We start from the raw sequence: 24,754 nt of genomic DNA on the forward strand, positions 1-24,754 counted from the left end.
ATTTTGCACTTCCACCGGGGATAGAATGAGAAAGAACTGCAAAAATGGAAACTTGGGTCAAACATTAGAAAAATAATTTACAGGTTCAGGAGAGTAACACCCCAGAATAGGCTGCCTTAGAGAGACTGAACTGCCACCCTCAGAGGATTTATATGAAAAAAATATTGAAAGATCTCAATTTGGATGATACCATGTTCTCACCTGGGGAGAGAATGGAGTTGGATATTTACCATGCTTTCTTCCTGTCTCTTCCCTACACCATTCCCCCACCCATAAAAACTCTGCATCTTTAACAGTCTACAGTCTGGTGCTTGCATAGAAATATGGCAGTGACTTTGTTTCCCCCAGTACACAACATTTAATGGTCACTGTTAAATGACTGTCCAGACCACTTTGAGGACACTCAGGAACAGCAGCATGATACTCAAATGTTTTTGATTAGAGTACTTCAGCTCTTCAGGAAGAAACACTGCAGCTACTGGTGAAGGGAGCAAGCCTCAGAGATAACAAACTCTGATTGTAACTAATAAAAAGGGCAGAGGGAAACGCCAATCTGGTTTCCACAGTACCTTGGTGGTTTCTTAATGAGGGAGGGATTGCATCAGGCAGAGTGAAAGGGAGCAGAGGATGTGGCTGAGAGGAGGGGGCTGTGTTAGGGACAGGGATGGAGCAGCACAAATCTCACCCTTGGGAAGGAAGAAGGGCTGAGAGAGAACTGTCAGAAGACCCAGAGCAGCTGAGCCTGCCCTCAGTGCAGCCAGTGACAGCTGAGCATGGACTTGCCCTGCTCCTGCACTGTCCCTCTGCTCCAGACAGAGCCTTCCCAGAGCAGCTCCTTGCCCAGCCCCAGCTCTGGCACCTCTTCCTCTGCCCATCCATCTTTCCAACCCTGACAGTACCTCCCAAGGCTCAATAATTAACCAGTTCTTAGAGTGAGGAGGGGGAGACAAAGTGTACTCGAGGCAATATTCCTGACCAAACTTGGTTCAGTACATTCCTATTTCCTCAGCTGCACCTGGCATTGGGGAAAACAATCCCACTGCACAAACCTGTTGCTTTGTTTGCTTCAGGCACATTACAAAGTAATTAACTATTACCTTTCCCATGTCATGACTGCCTGAGAATGATATTTCTTTCCCTGTTCTGTTGCCAAAATTATTTATCCTTCACCAGTTCAGTAAACAGACATACAGTTCTTTGTACAAACGAAGAACAGTCCCAAAAACAAGAGAGCAAAATTGCTTCTGCCCCCATTCAAGAAGGATCAAAATACAGAGCTCAGAGGTCTTGACATATCTTTTTTCCCCACATTTTTTATTAAAGAAATTACTCAGAACTTGGATTTGGCTGAGCTCAAAAGATTATCTAGCACTGAAAAGACTATCTGGACTAAGCAGGCTACAAAAACAAACAGTGTTATCAGTCAGGCACTTAGTTTAAAGAAACTGGCACTCCCCTTCAAAAGGTACGTGTTCTTCCTTATCTCTTTAACACAGACCATCACAGTTTTAGCTTTCACAGTGCCATTTTAGCACATGGCAGTGCCCTGTAGCTGAACAGAAAAGGAAAATGCTGAGATGTGAATATGATCAAGCAGTTCCTGAACTCAGAAACAGTGTGTGTATTCTAAACAATAAGATCTTAACTATCAGCTGTGTTAATTAAAAAATAATCTTCAATATTAGCACTTTCCAGATACTATTTAAAAATGCTTCCTGTGGCTAACTATAAACTTGGGTAAACAATAAAACCTTTTTTACATTCAGGTTGTGTTAATTAAAAGAAAATCTTCAATACTGGCACTTTACAGATACTATTTAAAAATGCTTCCTGTGGCTAACTATACAGCTGGTTTTGCATAATGTCCAACAGTTTTGTGCCATCCATCATGTATCAAAAAGTCATAATTCCTGGGCAAGAGAGGAAATTTATTGAAGTCTGAATGAAATTCAATAACTTCCCTATTTCCATGATAGCCTAGAATAAAAACCAATTGCATTCACAAATCATAATACCACTGGAACAAAAGAAAAATCTTGTATCTGCTTAGAGCTTTAAGCTACAAAGGATCTTTATTTAACTTTTGTAGAGCTTATGCTTAGAAATAATGTATCTGGGAAGTCTGAAATATTTCTTAGTTGCTGTCAGTGAAAAACATTGTGTACACTTTACATTTTTTCCTATTTGTTAGTTCTGTGAACATTGAGCTGAAAGGAGGCAACACATCCAGGCAACTTATCTAGATTGCAAAAATACTTAAAAGATTTATAATTAAAGAATTATTGCCCCTCATTCAATTCCTGTTTGACTGCAATTCCCGGAAGCTGACAAGGAAGCACTGAGTTATATATTCTAGCTAAATCTCAAACCCAGGGTTTCAAAGAAGTGGTTTCTGCTAAGAAGGCCAACTTCCAGGCCCAGCCACCCACAAAAACACCTGCAAGGACAGGACACACCAGCTCTGGGCAATAAGCCCTGCTGACAACACAGGCCCTCTACAGAAACTTTTATCTGACACCATGTAGAACCTGAGAGCAGCAGAGCTAAAATGGATCTGGGAGAGACCCAGGTGAGAATATCAGGCAAAACTCAACAAGGGCTCTCCTGGCAGGAGCCCTCCCAGACTCCACACCTCACCTGGGGCTCTGCACTGCAATCAGCAGAGGCAAGCACACAAATGTCCTGGTCCTTTGCAAGGTTCAATCCTAAATCACTAAGAGTGTTTTGCAGCACCAGAATCTAAAGTTTAATGCAAATTCTGGGCCTCAAGCATGAAAGCATTCTTTCCTATTGCCTTAAAACACTTAGGCCACATCTTGGAAAGTCAGTTTGTTACAGGAGGAGAAGACAAGACACTTGTTTTGGGCACCATCAGAGGGGCTAGAGGCTAGACCCACCTCCTACTGTGACCAGGCTTTTATCTAAAGTCCCATTTGCTGCTTTGAGGAGCCCAGTGGGGAGAGAATAGACAGTAAAACTTCTAAGTTAGATCCTCGCTTCAGGTCAAAGCCAAAGGAGTGCAATCTGTGAGGACAAGACCCAATAATATATTATTTTGCTGAAAACAAACACTAGACAAGTTTACTTAGAAAGCTACAGTGCTTTTAAACAATATTTTGAACTCTTTTGGATATCCATATAAGGTTGAGAATGCATTTTTACTGCCTTAATCACATTTAGTGTTAGAAAACTCTGAAATCATACCATGTTAAGAGACAAGATCTCCAAAAAGTCCCTCTCTCTGCTGAACAAAACTTGCAAATGTGATTCCTTAAATTGGGTAAAAGAGAAATGCCTTACCATGCTCTGGGCTCTATCTTGACATTGTCCCAGAGTGCCAAGGGTGGAAACAGAGCAACCTAACTCACAAGACAGAGCAGGAACATGCAAGGGAAGAAAGAACATGTAATAATATGACCAAGTGCCAATGACAGAGAAGTGTGATAGAAGAAGCAAGTATGAAAAAGGACAGTTTGGGGAAAGGAGACAAGGTGATGAACAGGACCATGTAAGGAAAGGAGAGACAGAAACAGTACATAGTACATCCTAGGGAGGGCATTATAAACCAGTATTTAAACGAGAGAAATTCTATTTTTCTCTAAAGATCACCGTCGAAATTTTAACAAACACATCAAACATCACTATAAGACTCTGCTGGTGCTGGCCATCCGCTGTAGCCAGCTGACAGAAGCCACACTGCCACCTCAGGATGTGTTCACTGTCAGCTGCTTCAGATTGCAGAGGGTACCTCAGTTTAAGGCCAGGGCAGGGCGCGGGCTGAACAAAGCTGTCACACTTTGCATGGAGCACAGGGGAGACGCCAGCTCTGCCGTGGCTTCGGTCACCTCCAACAAGAGGCAGGGAAACTGCAGCAGCTGCTGAGTGCAAGTGCAACCTTCACACTTGACAGCAAAATTCCACAAGTACTCCCCCCTACGGCTCTGCTTAAACCCATGATGGCGAATGCTAGTCAAAGAGAAATAAATCATCATACGAAACATAAAACAAGAAAACAAGATGCAAAACTGCAGACCATTCTTTTTCTTTGTGTTGAAACTGTGTAAAGAACAGTAAGAAAACACTAAGAAAAACTACATTAAATGTAAAAGAGCAGTTACATCCAGGACTTCTGCAAATCCATGATCTGGCTTCCTGCCTTACAATGGCATTAATGTTTAGTGTTTTGTGAAAATATTTTACGTTTGTTTAGCAGGAATGAAGCACATTTTATTTGATTCTATTATTTTGCAAGAATCTGACACACAAATAACTAAAAAGTCCCCTAGAATTCTAATTGATAGGAAAATATTTTCCTTTCTCACAAAAGGATCAATGTTTATTTCAGACTAGAGAAGCCAACTAAAAATAAAGCAAGGTCTTCCAAACCCTACAGGATTGCTTTGGTGTTTAAGGAAGTACGAGAGGCAGCACTTCGTGCCATGGTGTAATTGACATGGTGATATTCAGTCAAAGGTCGGACTCGATGATCCCACAGGCCTTTTCCAACCTAATTCGTTCTGTGATTCTGCGTGCGATTCTCCCTGAGGAATTCCGTGTACGGCACAAGTCACGACGCTGGCATGGCAGGTTTCCAAAGACACGTTTGGAATGCGGGCTGGCACCACCTCCGCAGGCCGCCCGGGATGGCAGCGGTCACCTCACGCACCCACAGAGCTGCAGAGAGGCCCAGCCAACTCCCCAGGCCCTCCGACCTACAGCCCGAACTTCTTTAGCATAAAGCACAGCGATAAAACACGCCTAGCTTAAGGAACGACCAGAGCAGAGTTTAAACGCTAATCTCGCTTTATTCCCGGCCTAGTGACAATATTCCAGCATTCATTCCTCCCGCAGCCGCGCCACCTCCGAGCTCTCCACCCCCCGGGCCCCGGCTCCGTCACCGCGCACGCGCCGAGAGGCGCCGCGAGCCCCGCCCCCTTCCGGCCCCTAGCGCGCGACTTCGCCCCGCCCGCGCGCTCCCCCGCGCGGCCCGGCCAGCGGCGGGTGGGGCGCGCGGAGCTCGCGAGCGAGCCGGTAACGCCCCGCCCCGTGTCGGCCGTTGGTCCGCTCGGCGCGCACGCGCCCTTCCGCCCACCCGCCCTCCCCCAACCGCGCACATGTGCGCTCCCTCCCGCGCGTGCGCGCTGCCGCCGAGCCGCCCCCACACTCGCGCCGCCCCCCGTGACGCCGGGCGGGCGCATGCGCACTCCCCGCGCGGCCAACCCTCCGGCCCGCCCCGCCCTCGCGCATGCGCCGAAGCAGCCCCTCGCGCCTGCTGTCGCGCGTGTCCCCACCCCCTCTCGCAGGTGCGCCTGCGCGGTGCGCGCGGCGCGGTGCGTGGCGCGCCGCGCGGCGGGGGCGGGGGGGCGGGGCGGGTATATATAGAGCGCGGCCGGGGCGGCGGCCGCCCCCTTGTCCCCCGGCCGCCGTCGGAGCTGTGTGCGCAGTGCGTGTGCTCCGGACCACCCGGACACGCCGGCCCGGCCCCGCAGCACCATTTATTACTAAAAAAATATTTAAAAAAGCCAAAAAAAATCCAAAAATCTTAAAAAACCTTTTAAAAAAATAACCCTCTTTCCTCATCCAACCTTCCCGAAAACCTTTCTGCAAACGGCCGGTTTGATATAAAATAACCCGGTGAAGCGAAGTCCCCGGACCCGGCGCAGCCGAGAGGAGACACACAGCGAGCCCGACCCCGCCGAGCGCAGCACCCGCCGCCGCCAGCTCCACCCGGCCCGCACGGCGCGACCCGACCCCCGCCCGCCCATCCGCCGCACCCGCCGCAGCCGTTGAGTCCGAGCGGCCCCGCGCCGTCTTCGCCGGCCCCGCTCGCACCGACCGCCGCGGCCTCCGCCTCGTCAGCGCCCCCCCCGCGCCGGGAGACGGCGGCAGGATGAATCCCAGCGCCCCCAGCTACCCCATGGCCTCGCTCTACGTGGGGGACCTGCACCCCGACGTGACCGAGGCCATGCTCTACGAGAAGTTCAGCCCGGCCGGGCCCATCCTCTCCATCCGCGTCTGCAGGGACATGATCACCCGCCGCTCGCTCGGATACGCCTATGTCAACTTCCAGCAGCCCGCCGACGGTGAGTGCCGGGCCGCGGGCGCCGGCGGAGCCATGTTTGTCCCCTGCCCCCCGCCCCGGCCGCCGCCCCGCATCCATTTTGCCGTCCGGGACGGGGCGGACCCGGCGGGGCGCGGGGGGGAGTTGGCGGTGGGGCCGCCGCTTACACGCGGCCCGGGCCGCCCGCGCCTCGTGGCGGCCGGAGAAGCGGGCGGGGAGGCGCTTCCGCGCATCGAGAGCGGCCGCGGGGCCCCGGCGATGGGCGGGGGAGCGCCCAGGGAGCCCCGGCGGCCCGGCGGGGCTGCCCCCGCTGCCGGGGAGGGGATTGTGGATGAGTGTGCGGGCGGCTCTCCACGTCCGTCCGAGATGAAGGGTAGCTTGAGGAAAGCATGGCAGTCATTAGCACCTTTTAATAACCGCGCAGCGCTGGGTGTGTGTGAGGCGCGGGCAGCAGGCCGGCAGGAGGAAGTAGGGCGCACCGGCGTGGCCGGGCACTTGCACAGGCGGCCAGGCCGAAGCGTTTGTTCAGACACCATGGCAGGTCTGTCACGTGCGGGGAGGACATGGAACCGCTCCGGCCTCCTTGTGCTTCTCCTCATGGAGCTGGAGCCCGAGCTCTGCTCTTATTCGTGTCTCTTCGCAGTAAATTCTCTGACATTGTTTCTCCCAAGCCGCGTTTTTATGAAACTTGTTTTTTCATGAAGTGTTTCCACGCTGCTTCTGCAAAGTTATATCAGTAAAGAAACTTTCTCTGCAGTTCTGGGCATGTTGGGAAACACAGTGTGATCCATTTGGACGGTATTTCACTTGTAACTGGTTCTAGGTTTTGTGGAGTCCAATTAAAAATAAAAAGCAATTGGCCAACTAGAAGATACGTGATTTCAAATACAGTTAAGCAAACAGTTTTCCATTATAATGGTTTTATTTTCAAGCATATGAAAGTGAGATACTTAAATGGCAAACATTTCAAGCAATTAGATTTAACTGGCTTTCATAGTTAGCTTTAGCATACAGCCATTATCAGATCAGACTTTGGTGTACCGATGGTATCTGTATGTACGTAGTAAAAGTTACTGCCTCATCTTCTTAATAGGCAGATACTCCACCTGTTATCAGCTCTCAGTTCAGAGAGCTTTTGATTTATTCAGCCATGCTTTAGGATGAGACGATTTGAATGGTTGTTTTGACATACTTCGCTTTCATTAAATAAAAATGTCTGGTGCAGTTTCTCAGAAAAATAAGGGGTTAGCACAGGTCAGTACTGTGATAGAATAGTGTCAGGGTATAAGGTGGAGGTGGTTTAAATGCTGCTTCTCCTTAGTGTTGACAGAGTTCCATAAGGGCTGACTTTATCACAATTTATCATTAGTTGTGCAGCCAGTGCATTTTGTGACTTGGTTTGTAATTTGTCAAATGTGGGAATAAATAGAGCTTTTTCACCTGAGCAGTGCTTAATTCAGATTTTGAATATATCTCTTAGGAAGATGCTGTTACTCCAAATGTTGTGTTTTTCAGGCTTTGGGAGACACACATATTTTAGTTTATAAATAGTCCAGTTCAGCTAAAAGTATTTGTCATCTTTATCAAACCTGCATCTGGTACATATCTGGAAGCAGTTGTTTAAAATATGCTTCTGTATTATTGTGAGATTATACTTATTCAAGATTTTCAGAATTTTATATTCTTGGCACATACCTAGAAAGCATTTGCTGGGGACTTTGTGTAGGCTTTTTGTAGTCTGGGGGCTTTTTAATGTTGATTTACAGAAACCTTGAACTAGGAGTTTTGAGGGTAAATGGTTATTCTTACAATCATCCTGGTTTTATTTTGATTCCAAACTTTTTATTGGCTTTGATTCCAAACCTTTTATTGGTTTGGCCAAATTTTTAGCTACATCTCAGTCCATGCCTATAAACAGCTAGTAACAACTACCTTGGTTTTGAAAAATAGCTTTGAAGGTGTGCTTGACATCACCAGCTGTCTTTAAACGAAGGATCTCAAAGCTCTTCTAAAAACTAATTAGGCCTGATGACACATGTGTGAGGTATGCACATATGTCAGAGTTGTGACTTTCCTCAATTTGAGTCATAGTCTGGAGTAAAACTCAGGCAATCTTTTTTAATCACTAAACTGGAAACATTTTTGAGTAATCTGAAACTGCATCAGAATCCTTTGGATTTTTAGAATGGTTATGTTTCCAGAAGGTTTTTTTGTTTCAAGCTGCTGCTGTTTACTTTTAGCACAGGTTGGCATTAAGTGTATATTCTGAGTGATTTTGAAATTGTTAAAGTGGACTGTCCAGTTGCTCACGACTAAAATGGGAGCTGGTGAGTCATCGAATGAGAGCTCCAGCAGAATCAGCAGAAGTGCAGCCCGGTAGGTGTGTCCAGCTCGCTGCTGAACGGAGCTGCCTCCTGCAACCTGCAACCGGCACAGCCTTCTATGACTGAAATGTAATGAAAGTGAGCCAGTTTCACTCGCTGGGACTTTTAATGACAGTGGCTCCTACCTGGTTAGATGGAGTCTAGTAATGTTTTCAAAATCTACCATGGAATGACAGTGTAGTGTCAATTCGGCAGAAAAACTTAATTTTCTTGTATTTCTGTTCCAAAGGAGAGCTGTTGAAGTTTCCATGCTGTCCTCTTGGAGAAATTGCACTGGTCTAAGACACAGGCTCACTATTTGTTAAGAGTGATAATGCTTGCAAAGGACCCATGGACCCACTTCCAGTTGGATGGTTGGGAAATGTGTCTAGGAACACGCATTTTTGAGGAGTGTCAGGATTATTCTAGAAGCAATTAGCATGAATTAGAAAAGCCTCTTTTCAAGTAAAGGAAGCCCTGTTACTACTTCTGGAAATAATGAACTGTTTGTTGCTGGCACATCCATTGGTGCTGGCAGTAATAATTCCAATGACTTCCAGGACTGTAGTGAGGTCTTAAAAGTTTCTACTGTGGCCAGTCTGATATCCACAGGGTTTTTCTTTTCTTTTTTCCTTTTTTGGTTTTTTTTCCATCCCCTCCTTCCCCCCCCTGTAGTATAGAGCCAATGATTTTGATTCTATCTAGGTTGCCTTCTCTCTCCTACTTAATTTATATTAAAGTATTTGAAAGCTTTATTAACTTATTTAGGATACTGGCATCTAGTTTTTGTGGCTTCAGTTTAAATAAGTTGCTGATTTGCTACTGTCATGTGAATATGGTAATAGTATAATAATCTTTTCCCCCATTAAAATGTTAATGTCCATCTGTTATGTGTCTTCAGAGAATATAATCTTAAAATTTATTTCTAATCTGAAAATGTCACGAGAAAGGATATAAAACATGGTATATCAGCTGAATCCCAGGATCACTGCAAATTGTCTTTGGCCATGGCATGCAACAATATAGCTCAAGACAAAAGCAGCACCTAAAGAGCAAAAACATTAAATAAGGATTTTCGCAATGTGATTGGCCCTTGGTCCTCCTGAAAAAAAATTTTAACTGACATGGTTGCTGTATTTAAACTATCACAAAGCTGATTTCAGTCTTGTTAACATCATATTGTCTTGATATTTGCAAATTACAGTGAAGTGAGTTAGTACCCATGGGTGAGACTTCAGGTATTTATTGGGACTTTTTTCAGTGTTCTTCCAGACTTAGAGGAACAGGCATGAAAAGGAACTGCTGTACTTGGAACTATTGCACTTTTGTGTTTAAATACACAAGATGAGTTATAACATCACAGACGTGTCTTGTGGCTTTGAAGAGACGTGTGAAAAATGAGCAAGTCTTGATACTTCCCCATCTAAATACACAAGAAATTTTACACGCAGAATTTGAAAAGTTAGTTATGGAGTTCTTCTGGAAAAACTACTCCATTGGAGTAACAAAACGTGGTTTACCCTGGTTTGCTGTTTAATGCTTGCTCCTTCATTGAGCTCATATGTATTTCATTGTGAGCTTTTAAAATACATGTATCATTTCAGATTTTCTAAACTAAGTGCCAGTTTTGAATCTCTTTGAACTGTCTCTTGCTCAGAATTTCATTACAGATCTTTTTGGTCACTGAGGATGTTCTGTGGAATAACTGTATGAATAAGGCTTGAATGTCTGTCTAGCAAATAAATTTTGTCAGTTATGGGGTAGTATTGGTGTTGAAGGTGTTCTTATGTTAATATTTGCAAAAGGCCTCGTGTAGGCACAAGCTGTACCCCTAAAAGCATTTTCATTGACACAGTATACATCTGTGTGATATGGGAGAAGCCACTGGTATTCACAAATGTTAAAACTTCATAACAGCTGGCGCTTGCTGCTTTTTCTTCTGTCACCATAGCATCTTTTCATAGATCTAGTCTTATGGGCTAATGAGATTTCTGCAGCTTTCTCAGCTGACTTGTGCTCCTTCTGAAGTGCAGCTTTTGCTGATGAGTTTTTGCCAGTTCTTCCTTGTATACAGCAGAGTACACTGGAGGCCTGCGTTTGCAGCTTGCTGATGGTGCTGGGCTTGAAATCATAAAGATATTATTAAGAACTGTACTTCAGCTGGTATTTGTGTGCTTATTAAGACACCTAGCATTTCCTACTAATTCCATACTGTTTTCCAGCTGAACGAGCTTTGGACACCATGAACTTTGATGTCATTAAAGGCAAACCAGTGCGCATCATGTGGTCTCAGCGCGATCCATCTCTGCGCAAAAGCGGTGTAGGAAACATCTTCATCAAAAACTTGGACAAATCAATTGATAACAAAGCTTTGTATGACACATTTTCTGCTTTTGGGAACATCCTGTCTTGTAAGGTTAGTGGAAAATAAAATGCATTGACACACAAACTCCTCAGTTTATGCTGGAAACATTCCTTGGGTATTACAACAAAGGTTTTTCATTAATAGGTGGTGTGTGATGAAAATGGATCCAAGGGTTATGGATTTGTGCATTTTGAGACACAAGAAGCTGCAGAAAGAGCTATTGAAAAAATGAATGGTATGCTGCTTAATGACCGCAAAGTGTAAGTACATAAATCAGTGTTTGGGGATCAGCAAGCTGAAATTCATTTTAGGGCAGACAAAGATTTAAAAACTTACCTAGGAAAGGAAGGGTGTTCTGAAAATTTCTAATTTTAAGATGGTGTAGAGTTTTAGTGCTACAGATTTTAAGAATTGTATCACCTGCTTGTTCTGGAGTCAGTCCAAGTTCAAAAAGACAAATAACGAACTCCAGAGGAAAAAAAATCGCTGTATTAATTGTCTTACAAGCCAAGACTTTAATGAGGATTTGGGATCTTCCCTGGTTTTCTGATCTTATTGGTCTGAGAGAAAATACAATCCATTGAGTATTCTGTATAATACATCCTTTATAACAGTTGGGAAATAAGTGTATTATCCATATTTTGGAGTCAGCTGATACTTAGCACTAAAGGGTGCTTACTTGGCACTAAAGAGTGGTCAGATTAGACTAATATTTTTGTATGAATGTCTGTTAATAGGCATATCTAGGGAGTAGAAAATAAAACTTAGAGAAGTGTAATGTTTTAAACGTTAACATTATTCTACATTGTAGGAAAAAAAATGTTATTTGGCAACTTCTTTAATAATATTTAGGCTGAGGGAGTGAGTGTGCTTCACAGCTATGCCTAAGGGATCATTATGGTGTTTGGTATAATTGCAAAAGAACAGCTTTCTAGATACTTAGGAGGGTTTGGAAAAGGGATAATAGAAATCAGCATCAGTTTACTGTCATGGATTGTTTTTATATGTAGAGATGGATAGACCAAGACACATACAGGGAAAACATATATTTTGAAACTTTAGTTTTCCTGCTTGTTCTGTTCTTGACTGACATATTGTGGATGTTTTATTCAGCGTCCATTGTTATGCAACTTTAAATTAGTAAAAATGGTCAACATGCAGTCACAAGAGCACAGGAGTAAAATATATCATGATACTTAATTTTGCTTTGAATTTCTATTCAGACTAGTCTTTTAGAAATCAATTAAATCACTTCACTAACTATCAAAATCTGCTGAACACATTGCACTTCCATTCTTACTGTACTTGATTTCTATAAATTAGGTGAAATTGTCAAAGTTTAAAACTTACTGATATGCTGCTGAATTGCATTTTTCAAATTTGTGACTAAAGTTAGAGCCTACAATAAAATTTGAAAGAAGGAATTTGCTACAGTCAGAAATCAGTGTCAGCCATGTACAGTCTGCTCTAAGGCATGTCCTTGGGCTGCAGAATGTTATGTTCAGGTTCTGTTCCTTTTCTGCCAGTATGAACTAACCTTTGGTGTTCCCAGTGAGTTTGCAACAGTATTTGACTCTAGAGCAAGTTGAACTATTTATTTCACTATGCCTATAAACAAAGTCTTTGATACAGACTGGAGAGGTGTGCTAGAGAGGGAGGGCAGTTAGTTAAATATCTCTTGCTTAAAAACAGAATCAGAGAGCCGTAACTGCTTTTAGGCTGCTTTTAGGGATTATGCTGTTATCTAGGATTTCTGTTCAGCCTCTTTAGTACTCTTTCCATTGTTGAGCTCTTGTTGTCAAAGGCTGTTTTATAAGAGTGAACAATTTCACCAATGGCTTGAAAGCATTTTCTTGCCTTGTAACTGGGATAAACATGCTGGTGTAGCAAAGGACAGTGGAGTTGTTTTTCTGACTTTTATCATAAATATTTTATTCAAAGAATTTCATACCTATAGTGAACAAGACTGATTAGGAATCAAATACAATGCCAGAGGATTAAAGTAAATTTTTAAACCTTGAGACACTTGCTTTAATCTGTATTACTCTGTTCCTCCTGCAACCAGATTTGTTGGAAGGTTTAAATCCCGCAAGGAACGTGAGGCAGAGCTTGGAGCAAGAGCAAAAGAATTCACCAATGTTTACATCAAAAATTTTGGAGAAGACATGGATGATGAGAGACTTAAGGAACTCTTTGGCAAGTTTGGTAATGTCTTAATGTTTTTATAAATACAAATGAATTTCAATTTACTACATGTATCTTATCTGTACAGTGCCTTGAAATACAAGAAATCAGGGCTGTCTGATGTTGATGTAGAAATGTGATAAAGATTACTGAGAAGTGGGTACTTCCAGTTTCAGATTCAAAAGTGCAGTAATACCTGAATTTTAAATAGGCAGAATATCATATTTAATCCTGCCATGAGAACTGTTTTCAGTAATCTGGAAGTAATGGGTCTATGGGTTCTGCAGTGTTCTCTGGTTTAGTACAGATTGGTTTTATAAATGCACCTAGAGGATGTGTGACTAATGAATTTGCTACTGCTTCCATTGACCTGCAAACTTCCCTCTGTTATTCAGTTGCGTTGTGGTGGTTGACCTAATAGAAAATTATAAGGAACTATTCCAGCACCAAGCTATGAGATTCTGCCTTGATCCTCAGTTACACACAGGGCAAAATTATGGGGAACATTTGATTATGATGTAGTAATGCATACAATGTGTTGCCATCAAAATAGGAAATGGCACATCCCGTAATGCCATTAGAGGTTCTTCGTGTTTTATTTTCAATCTCACCTTTTTTTTTTTTTTTTAATTTTTTTTCCTGTATACTTTTGCTGTTCTCCAGTGGATATTATGTAAAGCAAGGGAAAGCCTTGTACAAGAGATACCCTGTAGCAGCCTTAAAGAGCACGAACAGAAAATTCCTTTCTGCTCGTCAAGTATCTGTGGTTGAAACAGTAGCGAATTTAGCTGCTACAGCTAAATTGGCTACTTCCAATTGAGTCTTTGAACTGCAATTTTTCAGAGGTTATGAAATTGCTGAACTAGGATGGACTTTCACCAGGATAAATAGTGAAAAGTATACCTAAATGCAAGGCCTTCCGTACCTGCTTCAAAGCATGGAAGCACTAATACTTTTCAAGTGTCATAATTTTTTAATGATGAAACAAATTTAATTCACTTTAAGGTGAAATTTTCTTTCACTTTCAGGTGAAATTTTGGTTGAAAATACATTAGAAAAGAAATTCAACATGATGGACTTCAGCCATGATGGCTGAGGTTCTTCAGGACAAATTAATAATTTCATACTAATGGATGAAATTTGCTGGATACTATTAGTGCAGGAGTCCTTTGTAATAGGAGTGGAATAAACTAAACCTTATCTTCTAAAGAGAATGTTCAAAAGGTGAGAAGAATACACTGTCTATGAAGCATAAGTATTTTGTTCTCTTTTTAGGTCCTGCTCTAAGTGTGAAAGTTATGACTGATGAGAGTGGAAAATCCAAAGGCTTTGGCTTCGTTAGTTTTGAACGACATGAAGATGCCCAAAAAGTAAGCTTTTGGACTTAATTTTAGGAATCCTGTAACTGAGGCCCAAATAATGTTTCATTGAGTGATTAAGTTTTTTAATTGGTCAAGGACACTGCAAAAAGAGATGCTCACTGCCTAAATTACTTCGCAGAGTTTCTGTCATTTAGAATGCTTTCCTATGAGCAAATGTCAGTTGGTCTGAGAAACCTGTTAAGTGAAGATACTCTGGTACAGCTGGAACTAGTATAGAAATGGGGAGTCTTGAATAATTTTAAAACCTGTTGTAGTTGGGCTTGAAGGTCTCAGTGATATTTGGACTCTCACATGCTGAGCAATATACAGCATAGTAAATTACTACATCTCTGAATCACTGAGTCCAGTTTGGTTGCACAAAATGTTTGTGCCTTTCTGCCTTCTGCACAGAAGGCAGAGAAAGAATTGTGTTTTCTGCATAGTCAGCAGGAAAGCTATTAGTTTTATACAGCATGCTTGGCATAACTGTGAGAAAATAGTCAGAGCCTTGTAATACTGGTTTTACTCCAAAGGGTAGCTTTGGAAAATGGTCCTTTTTATTCGTGTATATGTATATATCATGCCAGTATGCTGTGTAACTTAATTTTTTGTCAACAGGTTGCTTTGATATGTCAGTTTACTGTGACAGTAGGGACATAGCATCAGGGAAAAAATGCAGTACAGAACAAACAAAGTTTGCTTTTCAAGAGGTATTATGGTGATTTGTCAGTACTGCAAGTGCACAAGCGAGAGATTAGAACAAATCCTGTCTGTCTTTAGAACATCTTCATCTTTCAGTCTTGCATACATTAATTGATGAATAGTTTCTCAGTTTACTGTGTAGTCAGAATCACATGTTGGGTGTTTTAAATAACATAAAATTCCAGTATCTGTAAAAATGTGTAATGGCTTTGATCATAAACATATACAATAAACTGGTGACTTCTGGTTTTAAATTAATTGAGAAATACATGCTAGAGTTTTTACATCTGAAGAGTTGTAACTCTAAAAACAGTATGAAGGGAAGAAGTTCACATTTTCATACTTCTAATTATTTCCTTAATGAAGGACTAAAAATGAAAAAAGCTGTACATATCATCTGTAGCTTAATGTTTAGTGTAGAAAGATCTGGTAGATTTACACTTTCAGGTGTTACTTTTAAAGGCACAACTGGGTGAATTAAAGATTTTCAACTTTATTTGCTTACTCTTGGCTTTTTTCTGCCATTAGCAAGATAAGGCTGGAGAAATAGTTCTTGCAACTTGGGTTTTTTCCTCCAGCTTCATATAAAAAAAGTAGTTTGCATCCCTTGTGACTTGTCTTCAACACGACAGAAGCATACTTGGAAAGCAGTTTTCATGTTATCATAAGCAGGGAAGTCTTGGGGTATTTTGTTTCAATTAGTGGTATTTTAAGATGGATTAGCTCTTTTTCTAGAATCCTTATGTAGATTTTTAATTTGAATTGCGTTTTTTGTGTATCTGAAAATTGCTGGAATACAAAAAGCGCTGCTAACTTCTTGTTTGTCAATATGAAGGCTGTAGATGAAATGAATGGGAAAGAGCTCAATGGAAAACAAATCTACGTTGGCCGGGCTCAGAAAAAGGTGGAAAGACAGACGGAGCTGAAGCGCAAGTTTGAACAAATGAAGCAGGACAGGATCACCAGATACCAGGTTGAGTTTTAAATCAAGAGGGCTAACTCTATTATATGTTATTCTGAGATTTGCACAGAACAATTGCTTTAAAAATAACTTGCCTGTTTTCTTAGGGTGTAAACCTTTATGTGAAAAATCTTGATGATGGGATCGATGATGAGCGTCTCCGAAAAGAGTTCTCCCCATTTGGTACAATCACTAGTGCAAAGGTAAAGTTTATAGATGGTGCTCATCTGTTCTCTGAAAATGAGTAGTGATCTGTCACCAAAGTGAAGTTTCATTCAGGAACGGATGTGACCCATTGTAAATGTGGGCATCAGCTATCTTGATTATTGTACATGTCAGGTTAAACACCATATGATCATCCTTTCTTGAAATAAACGAAGTAGTGAGACTAGTGTGGGAAAAATTATGTCTCAGTGCAATATTGTGCTCATTATTTAATGAGATTTTCACCTCTATTTGGGTAACAGTTAGCTATTTATTACACAATAATACTCATTTATATAAAATATTCAGTTAAACAAACCTGTGGTTCCGCTTCTAATAAGCTGAAACAAGAAACTCATGCAAGTTAAATAGGTGTGACACAGAAGACTTAGTTTTAAAACTAAATTTTGTACTGACAGGTGATGATGGAAGGTGGCCGCAGCAAAGGATTTGGATTTGTATGCTTTTCGTCACCAGAAGAAGCCACCAAAGCAGTCACAGAAATGAATGGTAGAATTGTGGCTACTAAACCATTATATGTAGCTCTAGCCCAGCGTAAAGAGGAGCGCCAAGCTCATCTCACCAACCAGTACATGCAGAGGATGGCAAGTGTCAGAGCAGTACCTAATCCTGTAATCAACCCCTACCAGCCAGCACCTCCTTCAGGATACTTCATGGCAGCTATTCCTCAGGTACGTGTAGAGATGAGTAACTGAATATTTTGTATTTCATATAAAATCTGCTTAAATACAACAGGAAATAGAACTGTTAGCATGTGTCTGTAATTTCAGCATTTTAATCTCTTAGTGGGAGGGTGCTGGGCTGTTCAGCATGCCCTTCACAGACCACAAAGTTAAGTGATGTTGTTGTGTTTGGCAGACTCAGAACCGTGCTGCGTACTATCCTACTAATCAGCTCGCCCAACTTGCTAGACCTAGTCCTCGCTGGACTGCTCAGGGTGCCAGACCTCATCGTAAGTCACTTCTTCACCTCTTTCCAGCAATTGCTGTAAACTCAATAGCAGTTACCTTTGCACTTTCAGATAGATTTACATGGCATTGCTGTATAGTCTTCTGTTTGTCATGTTGTCATCACTCAGTGTTTCAGTGGGTAACAGTATCTTTTTTTCTCAACCACAGCATTCCAGAACATGCCTGGTGCGATCCGCCCGGCAGCACCCAGACCACCGTTCAGTACCATGAGACCAGCTTCTTCCCAGGTTCCGCGAGTCATGTCAACGCAGCGTGTTGGTGAGTTTGATTTGTGCAAGCTTTAAGTATTGGACTTCCATTCCAATTTTGCTGGTTCAGCATGATGTTGCAAAATAAACATTTGTAAGTTTAATATCACATGTGATATTCCTAGTGAATAAGCTAATATCACCTTCTAGTAATTGCCTTAAATACTGTCCCAGCAAAGAATTCAGCTGTGATCCCATCTCTTCAGGATGAAGCACTTACTCTTCTGTGTGCTTCAGTAATACTGTAAGGGTTACTTCTGTCATTTCTAAACATAGCTGCAGCAATTGTAATAATAGGTTGCGTGTAGAAATATTGAGCTGATACAATTTTAGCTCTTACTAATTTTTTTCTATTTTACATGTACATACTTTATTATTGTGAGCCAATATCATGAAAGCAGAATCTGCACATCACTGAATGAACCAGAATTGACTGTAATCATTGAATGGTTTGGGTTGGAAGGAACCTTAAAGCTTATGTATTTCAGCCCCATGCCAGAGGCAGGGAACCTTCCACTAGACCAGGGTACTCAGAGCCCCATCCAGGCTGGTCTTGCACATCTCCAGGGATGGGGAGTCCACAGCCTCTCTGAAGGTGTAATTCTCCCAGAATGTATCAGACAGCCATTTACTTCCTAAAAATACCTTTTTTAGGAATGACTGACATAATATGCTCAGGAAATCAAATGTCCTTTAGCTTATAATGAAATTATATTAATACTCAAAATGGATTTTTTTTATAATGGATCTTTTTCCAGTAGCATGTAAAAAGGGCAGTTCATTCATGAAGTCACCAGCAATCAGCATCCATTAAATTTCAAGGTTCGAACCTTTGTACGTGACAGTTGACAATACTATTAAGATGAATCTATAGCGCAATACTTAAATTAGGTATTTGATTTAAGTTGGTTTGTTGGACAAAATAATTATAATAATAATTATTCATACGTGGAATTCTGTTGCTATTATTCCAGCTAATACATCAACACAGACGATGGGCCCACGTCCTGCAGCCGCAGCCACTGCAGCCACTCCTGCCGTGCGCACGGTCCCGCAGTACAAATACGCCGCGGGTGTTCGCAACCCCCAGCAGCACCTCAACACGCAGCCCCAGGTTGCCATGCAGCAGGTGTGTGCTCTGGGAGCTGCTCTGGGCTTTTCTCATGTTCTTTGCAGAGGAAGATGGTGAGGGTGATGGCAGGGCAGTTCAGGCTATGCATCCTGGCAGTAGAGTAAAAGCACTAAGGAGTTAAGAATGTTTGAAGTTCACCTGGGACAGGATGTGATCCCATGTTGCTTTGTTCTTTTCAGTTCCCTTATACCTTAGCCTAAATTCTTGTCTTTGCTCCTCCGTAGAGCAGTTTTTAATAATCTTCAGCATCGTCACTCAGCTCTAACCAGTAATATTTGATTGAATAGGCATAGTTGTTAATTTCTTTGATGTTTCTGACACTGTAGGCATTGTGTATGCCAAGTTGGGAAATACTGGTTGTTTGAAGCTGCAACTAATTATGAGCCAGGGTTTAATTTTCAAATGTTAAATTAATTTGCAGCCTGCTGTCCATGTGCAAGGTCAGGAACCCTTGACTGCTTCCATGTTGGCTTCTGCCCCTCCACAAGAACAAAAGCAGATGTTAGGTATGTATATGATACCTTTCTCTATGCATTGTAGCAGAAGGGCAGTTAAAGTACACTTTTTCAATCTTTAAATGCAGAGTAAATGGTTTTAGCAATAAACAAGTTTGTTTCCCTTATCCCTGAAATTTAGGCTGGATTCATCCCCGACTTTCTTCTTTCTAGGTGAACGTCTATTCCCCCTTATTCAAAGCATGCACCCTACTCTGGCGGGTAAGATCACTGGGATGTTGCTGGAGATTGACAACTCTGAACTCCTCCACATGCTCGAGTCTCCTGAGTCTCTTCGTTCGAAGGTGAGTGCACTTTAGCCTTGCACTGGTTCCACAGGTGGTTAAGGCTACACTGATCTAGCAGTTGTTGGTGCTGGCACAGTGGGGTAGCAGCAGTGCAGTGGTGGCTCAGGCCAAGAGTATCCTCTTTCAAAAGGTGACAGTGATTTACATTGCATGAACTGAAATTGTAATGTTCTCATTTTTCTACTCAACAATATAGGCATTGTTTATATGCATAATTTCCACTGTATTGTTAACTTAAATATACAAAAAGTGCTGAGCTTCCCTTAATTAATTTTTCATTTGTACTTAACAGGTTGATGAAGCTGTAGCCGTACTACAAGCCCACCAAGCTAAAGAGGCTGCTCAAAAGGCAGTTAATAATCCCACTGGGGTTCCAAGTGTTTAATAAGTAAGTTTGGACACTGTAGTTCTATAGATTGAGTAAGGCAAGTGTTTGGTCCATGGCCTTGCAAGCAGCCTGTGTCCAGACTCTGTGTCATGTGCAGCCAGAGGAAGTAGCAGCTATGGTAAACAAGCTTCTGTGCTCACTTGGTTAGCAAAAGCTACTGACATGTCATTGTTTCTAGCAACACACTTAGCTGGAATTAGCTCTAGGCATGTGTGCAAAAGCAGACAGTTCTGTCAAATGCTGCTATTCATACTATTGAGAACAACTTGTGGAATTAAAATAAGCTTAAAATGGTACCCCAACTCACTTTTTTCTTAGAAATTAAAGAACTTATTTATACTGTAGTTTGTACATACTTACCAAATTCTAAAATTGTCTAGTAAACTGTATATTGTCTTGACTTCACATTTGGGTGAATTTATTGTCATTTAAAATAGTGCTTTTTCTTCATTGCTTTCTGTTCCTGGTATCTTAACTGTGCATGATAGAGGCAAATGGTGATAGCTTAACAATTTTGACACTGAAAAAATGTGAAGTTGAGGATAAAAAGGAATCTATTATCTCTTCTGTCTAGTTAGGTTTTGCCTGTTAACTGGCTTTCCACATTTGTAGCTATTATTTGAAGGTGCTGGATTTAACATTTGATCGCATAACATTTTCCTTCTGGAGGCAGAATTTGAGTCATGATTTTTACCCATTTCTGTTTCTGGAGATAAGTGCTGAATAGATTCTCTCCCATAAACTAAGATGCCCATACTTCGAGACCATTACTCCCATCTGCTCCATGATGTTTTAGTAACTGAAAATTGAAAATCCTGCTAGGGTAGTTATTTGATGAACTTCGACAGTAGAGGTGCCCTGCAGTCAATTGCAGTAACATTGTGCTTAAAGCAGTGCTGTCTGAGGGACTGTCCAGTTCTAGAATCAGTGTTGTCTTGCCAAGGATCAGAGTTTTGAATGCTTTTGTGTCCCCTAAAAAGTGGGGGGACCTCTGATATTCTGTTTCTAAAGAGCTTTGGTATCATTGAAACAATGCAAGCCCAGAGTGCTGCATGGTGTACAGCAGTAGAAAACATACAAGGTGCTGCTTTTGTTTTAAAACATAACGATGTTGTTTTTCTTCGCAGAGCTATCCGGGACTACAATCTAGAACTTCGCTTCACCGAAGAAAAAAAAAATCTAAACATGGAAAAACTATTAAATATTGAGAAAAACATTGCAAAATATAAAATTAATAAAAAAAGGAAAGGAAACTTTGAAGCTTACGTACAGAGCAACGCCGGGACTAGCAAAACAGATGCTAGTCCTAGATTACTTATTGATTTAAAATTTAAAAAAAAATAGTAAAATAAAAAATACAAATTAATGTTTTATAAACCCAGGGGAAAAGAATTTTCAGCACAGTACAAAAATTTAAAGCATTCCTTTCTTTAATTTTGTAATTCTTTACTGTGGAAAAGCTCAGATTATCACCACTGTTTTAGTTGACAGTGAGAATTGATAGCTGAGCAAAGAAACATAATTTGGATTATAAAATTCTTGGTTTAATAAAAATTCCTTAAACACTGACTTGCTTGTGATGGTTTCTTTTGTAGAGTGTGCTTTTCATAAACTTGTCATCCAGAATGCCAAGTTAGAATCCCACTCTACAGTATGTTTTGGTGGATTGTAGAGAAGATAAGACTACACCTGCAGACTGTCTTCTAAATAATGGAAGTGAAGGGCGGGGTGGGGGAAGTGTTTTGAGTTTTTTTAATAAATTGCTGCTTGATCTGAATCTGGTCTACTGTAAAATAGCACAGAAATAATTCTGTCTTCATTCAGAGCTGATGGGGTCTTCGGGTCAGTTTGAGTCCCTAAAGGGGGTTGGCAGTGAAATGGCCAATGGCACTAAAGTGAGAAGAGGCAGCACTTACACATGAGCTGTTCCATTTGCTACAGAACTGTACTGAGGTTGGGAGTTTTGCAGGATTAATACTTAAATGCTTATTCAAGCTAAGTGTTAAATGCATAAACAAGAGAAACAGTAAAATTGCTTTTTTTGTAAAACAAACTTTCACTGTGTGAATTAGCAAATACACTGAAGCTTGTCCATCCACAGATGGATTATCCTACAGTTGCTGCCTTGCTTTTTGGTTTTCCCCTTTCTGCAGACCTGTGGAATAAAAAAAGTGTATTTCCTACCCCATTTAGCCCATACTTGGCTCTATAAGTTGCTTTTTCAAAATTGATAATGCAAAAGGAGAAATGAAGCAGTGAAAGTGGCATGTCCCGCTTTTACAAAACCTGGCAGGCTGGGATGGGGAGCAGGCACAAAGATCTGTTAGTCATGGAGGAAGGCATGACCAGTAGCCACTAAAATCTGCTGGGTCTCAGTTACTGTATGTAAAGAATGCACATTCTGTGGAATTCACAAGAAGGGTTAGTTTGTCCTGGAAGTCTCTGAAATCTGTGTTGTGTGGTGGGAATGCCAGTGTTCTCTGATCTGTTGTTGCAGTCAAAGCCCTTTAGTATGCTTTCTGAAGCCCCCAAAAGACAGTTCAGGAGCCCCCTAATTTTTCCCCTCTTGCAAAGAGGAAAATTGCAGGATTTCAGGTTTTCTGTTACAGAATTTGAGAAATGATCTTAGCATAATGAGGTGAAATTGGTCTGGTGTAAATGGAATCTAGTTAAAATCCTTTGCTGTAAAAAGCATTAGGTTAAACTTACGTAATTCTTACACTCAGTCCTGTCCTGATGGCAGCAGACTGGGATAGTCTTTAATTTGCAGTCTTGGTGAGGTATGTGACTAGAATTAAGAATTTTTGAAATTGGGTGGTAAATCCTACAAAAGAGGCAGTTCAAGCAAGATGTGTACGTGTTAAGGGGCTGAATGCATAGCCTTGATTTTATGTAATGTCAACTATAAAAACATTTAAACTTTGGAGACAGTTTTAATGACCTAAAAATACTTAAAGCCATAATGAGAATGCTGAAGAATCTGATGATATTAAATGTTTAATGGAAGATTTAAAGGATATTACAAAAACCTATTTTCAGGATTCTCAGAGCACTAGCAAGAAAATAAGAGGTCTCCTCACTTCTGTTTGTTTTCCTAGATAAGTTGTGTATTCTGTGAGTCTGCTGGAGTTAACCAAACTAATTTTTGTTTTGTAATAATGAGCAAGTTATTTAACATCTTGCCGATGGGGTAGCTCAAAAAGGAGGAGAACAGGAAGTTTGAGTTTGTACAAGACTTCTGTAGGTGTGTCATGCACTAGCATCTGCACCAGCATGAAATACTGGGTAACTTCTGTGATGGAAGGAAACAGCAAGGCAGTTCTTCTGAGGTGATTATGACAGCCTAAGAAAACAAAGCCATGGGTTGATTTGGTTTATTTCTTCACAGTCCTGCTTACGTGGTAATTCCCTGCTGTATGCTACAGATGCCTATTCAATAAATGTCTTCTATTTAATTTCTAAATCTTAAAGGGGGCAAACAAGGCTTTTGTTAGTGCCTCTACAGATGCATCTTTGGAGCACTACTGTAAAACAGTGCAGCATGCAGGAAAATCAACTTTTTACGTAGTAGAGAAGTGTTCCTTTGAGTTAATTGGCAGCCTGACTGGCAGGCACTTCCTGCTGCCACACATTCCCTCTAGTATGTGTCAGAGGCTTACACTGATCCTTTGCACCCTGCAGCCTGCTGGTGCTAAGCTGATTTTGTTGGATCCTCTGGCATTTCATTCCTTAAGTCCTTCTGGGTCTTCCATTCTGACCACAGCAAACACTTCAGAGTTTAGCAGCAGCCAAAAGCCTGCTCGGGAAGTGGGTGGTGATTTAAATGAATGAATGGTATTATATTTGCCATCCACTTTCCTAAGCAGGATGTGGCTTCATGAGCAACTAAATCAAAGGTTTGGTGCAGAGGTAATCTGGATTGCACACATGCTCTTTGCTGCTCTGCTGAAGTCTAGGGAATTCAGAGTTCGCTGTGTCCAGGGGAGGAGGGGCCAAGGTGCTGGAAATTAAGATGTTCTAGAGTCTGGCAATGTCTTGTTGCCAGTTTGTACTAATTAGGTGTCTACCCTTGAATAAATGGTGTCATCAGTCCTTGAGCATCCTTCTTGGTAACATTCTTAATGGTTGTGATGGACTGGACAACTGCATGTTCAAAGGTAGCCATGCATTTGGAGTTAGGAGTCTTGGAAAAAAGATTTCCTGAAGTCTACATCTAGTAGACGTATTTGTGCTTGGGATAATAGAAAAAAAAAATCTAAACCAACTTACAATTTGTATTTTTTTACAATACAATTTGTATTTTTTCCAATAGGTCTAAGAGTTGTGGTCCAAACTAATATGCTAGAGAGAGCTGCAGTCCTTGGGACCACAATTCTCCCTAGACTTTTGTAGTTATTGTGAGTCCCTGTGGTAAGACTACCTCACTGAAAAAGCTTTTACTCTCACTTTTCTTCTACAGGACGTGGTCAATGAGAAAGAGTAGCTGCATGGAAATGAAAATGCAGCTGGAGGGGCGACAAATCCTTAGGATATTGCATTTGAAGTGAATTCAAATTTAAAACAAATGTTTCCAGCTACACTAAGAACACAAGGCGCAGATGTGGTTAGAACTTGGACAACAAGAGCAAAGGAAGAATATTTTCAAAAAAGTAGTTTGAGATTTAGATTTCTCACTAACAGGGATTGGGATTGAAAGTAATTTCAATTTCTCACTATTGGGATTGAAAGCAATCATTAAGTAAAAAAAAAAAGGATTGACAAGCCAGGCCACCATAATGGCCCTTTTGTCCATGAAGCACTAAGAGCAGTACATGTGCCACATGGTTTCCTTTTCCCACGTCACCTGCTGAGGAAACATCCCTAATCCTGTCCTGTTCCAACTGGCTATAGCTGGCAACATGTCTGTACTTTTTTATAGCTCTGAGCACATTTTAAAATATACCACATCATACCTAAGCATTCAAAACCCAAAACTGATGCTCTGGGAAGGC

General features: G+C 41.5%; 1 protein-coding gene across 1 annotated transcript; it reads left to right on the top strand.

The window, feature by feature from the left end:
* Positions 1-5,850: 5,850 nt before the first annotated feature.
* On the top strand, positions 5,851-21,332 carry PABPC1 (poly(A) binding protein cytoplasmic 1). Its single transcript, XM_063171659.1, has 15 exons — positions 5,851-6,083; positions 10,647-10,840; positions 10,934-11,049; positions 12,855-12,994; positions 14,249-14,343; positions 15,872-16,009; positions 16,105-16,200; positions 16,621-16,893; positions 17,081-17,174; positions 17,341-17,451; positions 18,416-18,570; positions 18,995-19,079; positions 19,242-19,372; positions 19,668-19,763; positions 20,891-21,332. Exons 1-14 carry the CDS (start codon positions 5,891-5,893, stop codon positions 19,758-19,760), a joined length of 1,914 nt encoding a protein of 637 aa, XP_063027729.1. The 5' UTR covers positions 5,851-5,890; the 3' UTR covers positions 19,761-19,763; positions 20,891-21,332.
* Positions 21,333-24,754: the final 3,422 nt, after the last annotated feature.

The sequence above is a fragment of the Melospiza melodia genome, chromosome 1 (assembly GCF_035770615.1).
Source record: "Melospiza melodia melodia isolate bMelMel2 chromosome 1, bMelMel2.pri, whole genome shotgun sequence".
Lineage (NCBI taxonomy): Eukaryota > Metazoa > Chordata > Aves > Passeriformes > Passerellidae > Melospiza > Melospiza melodia.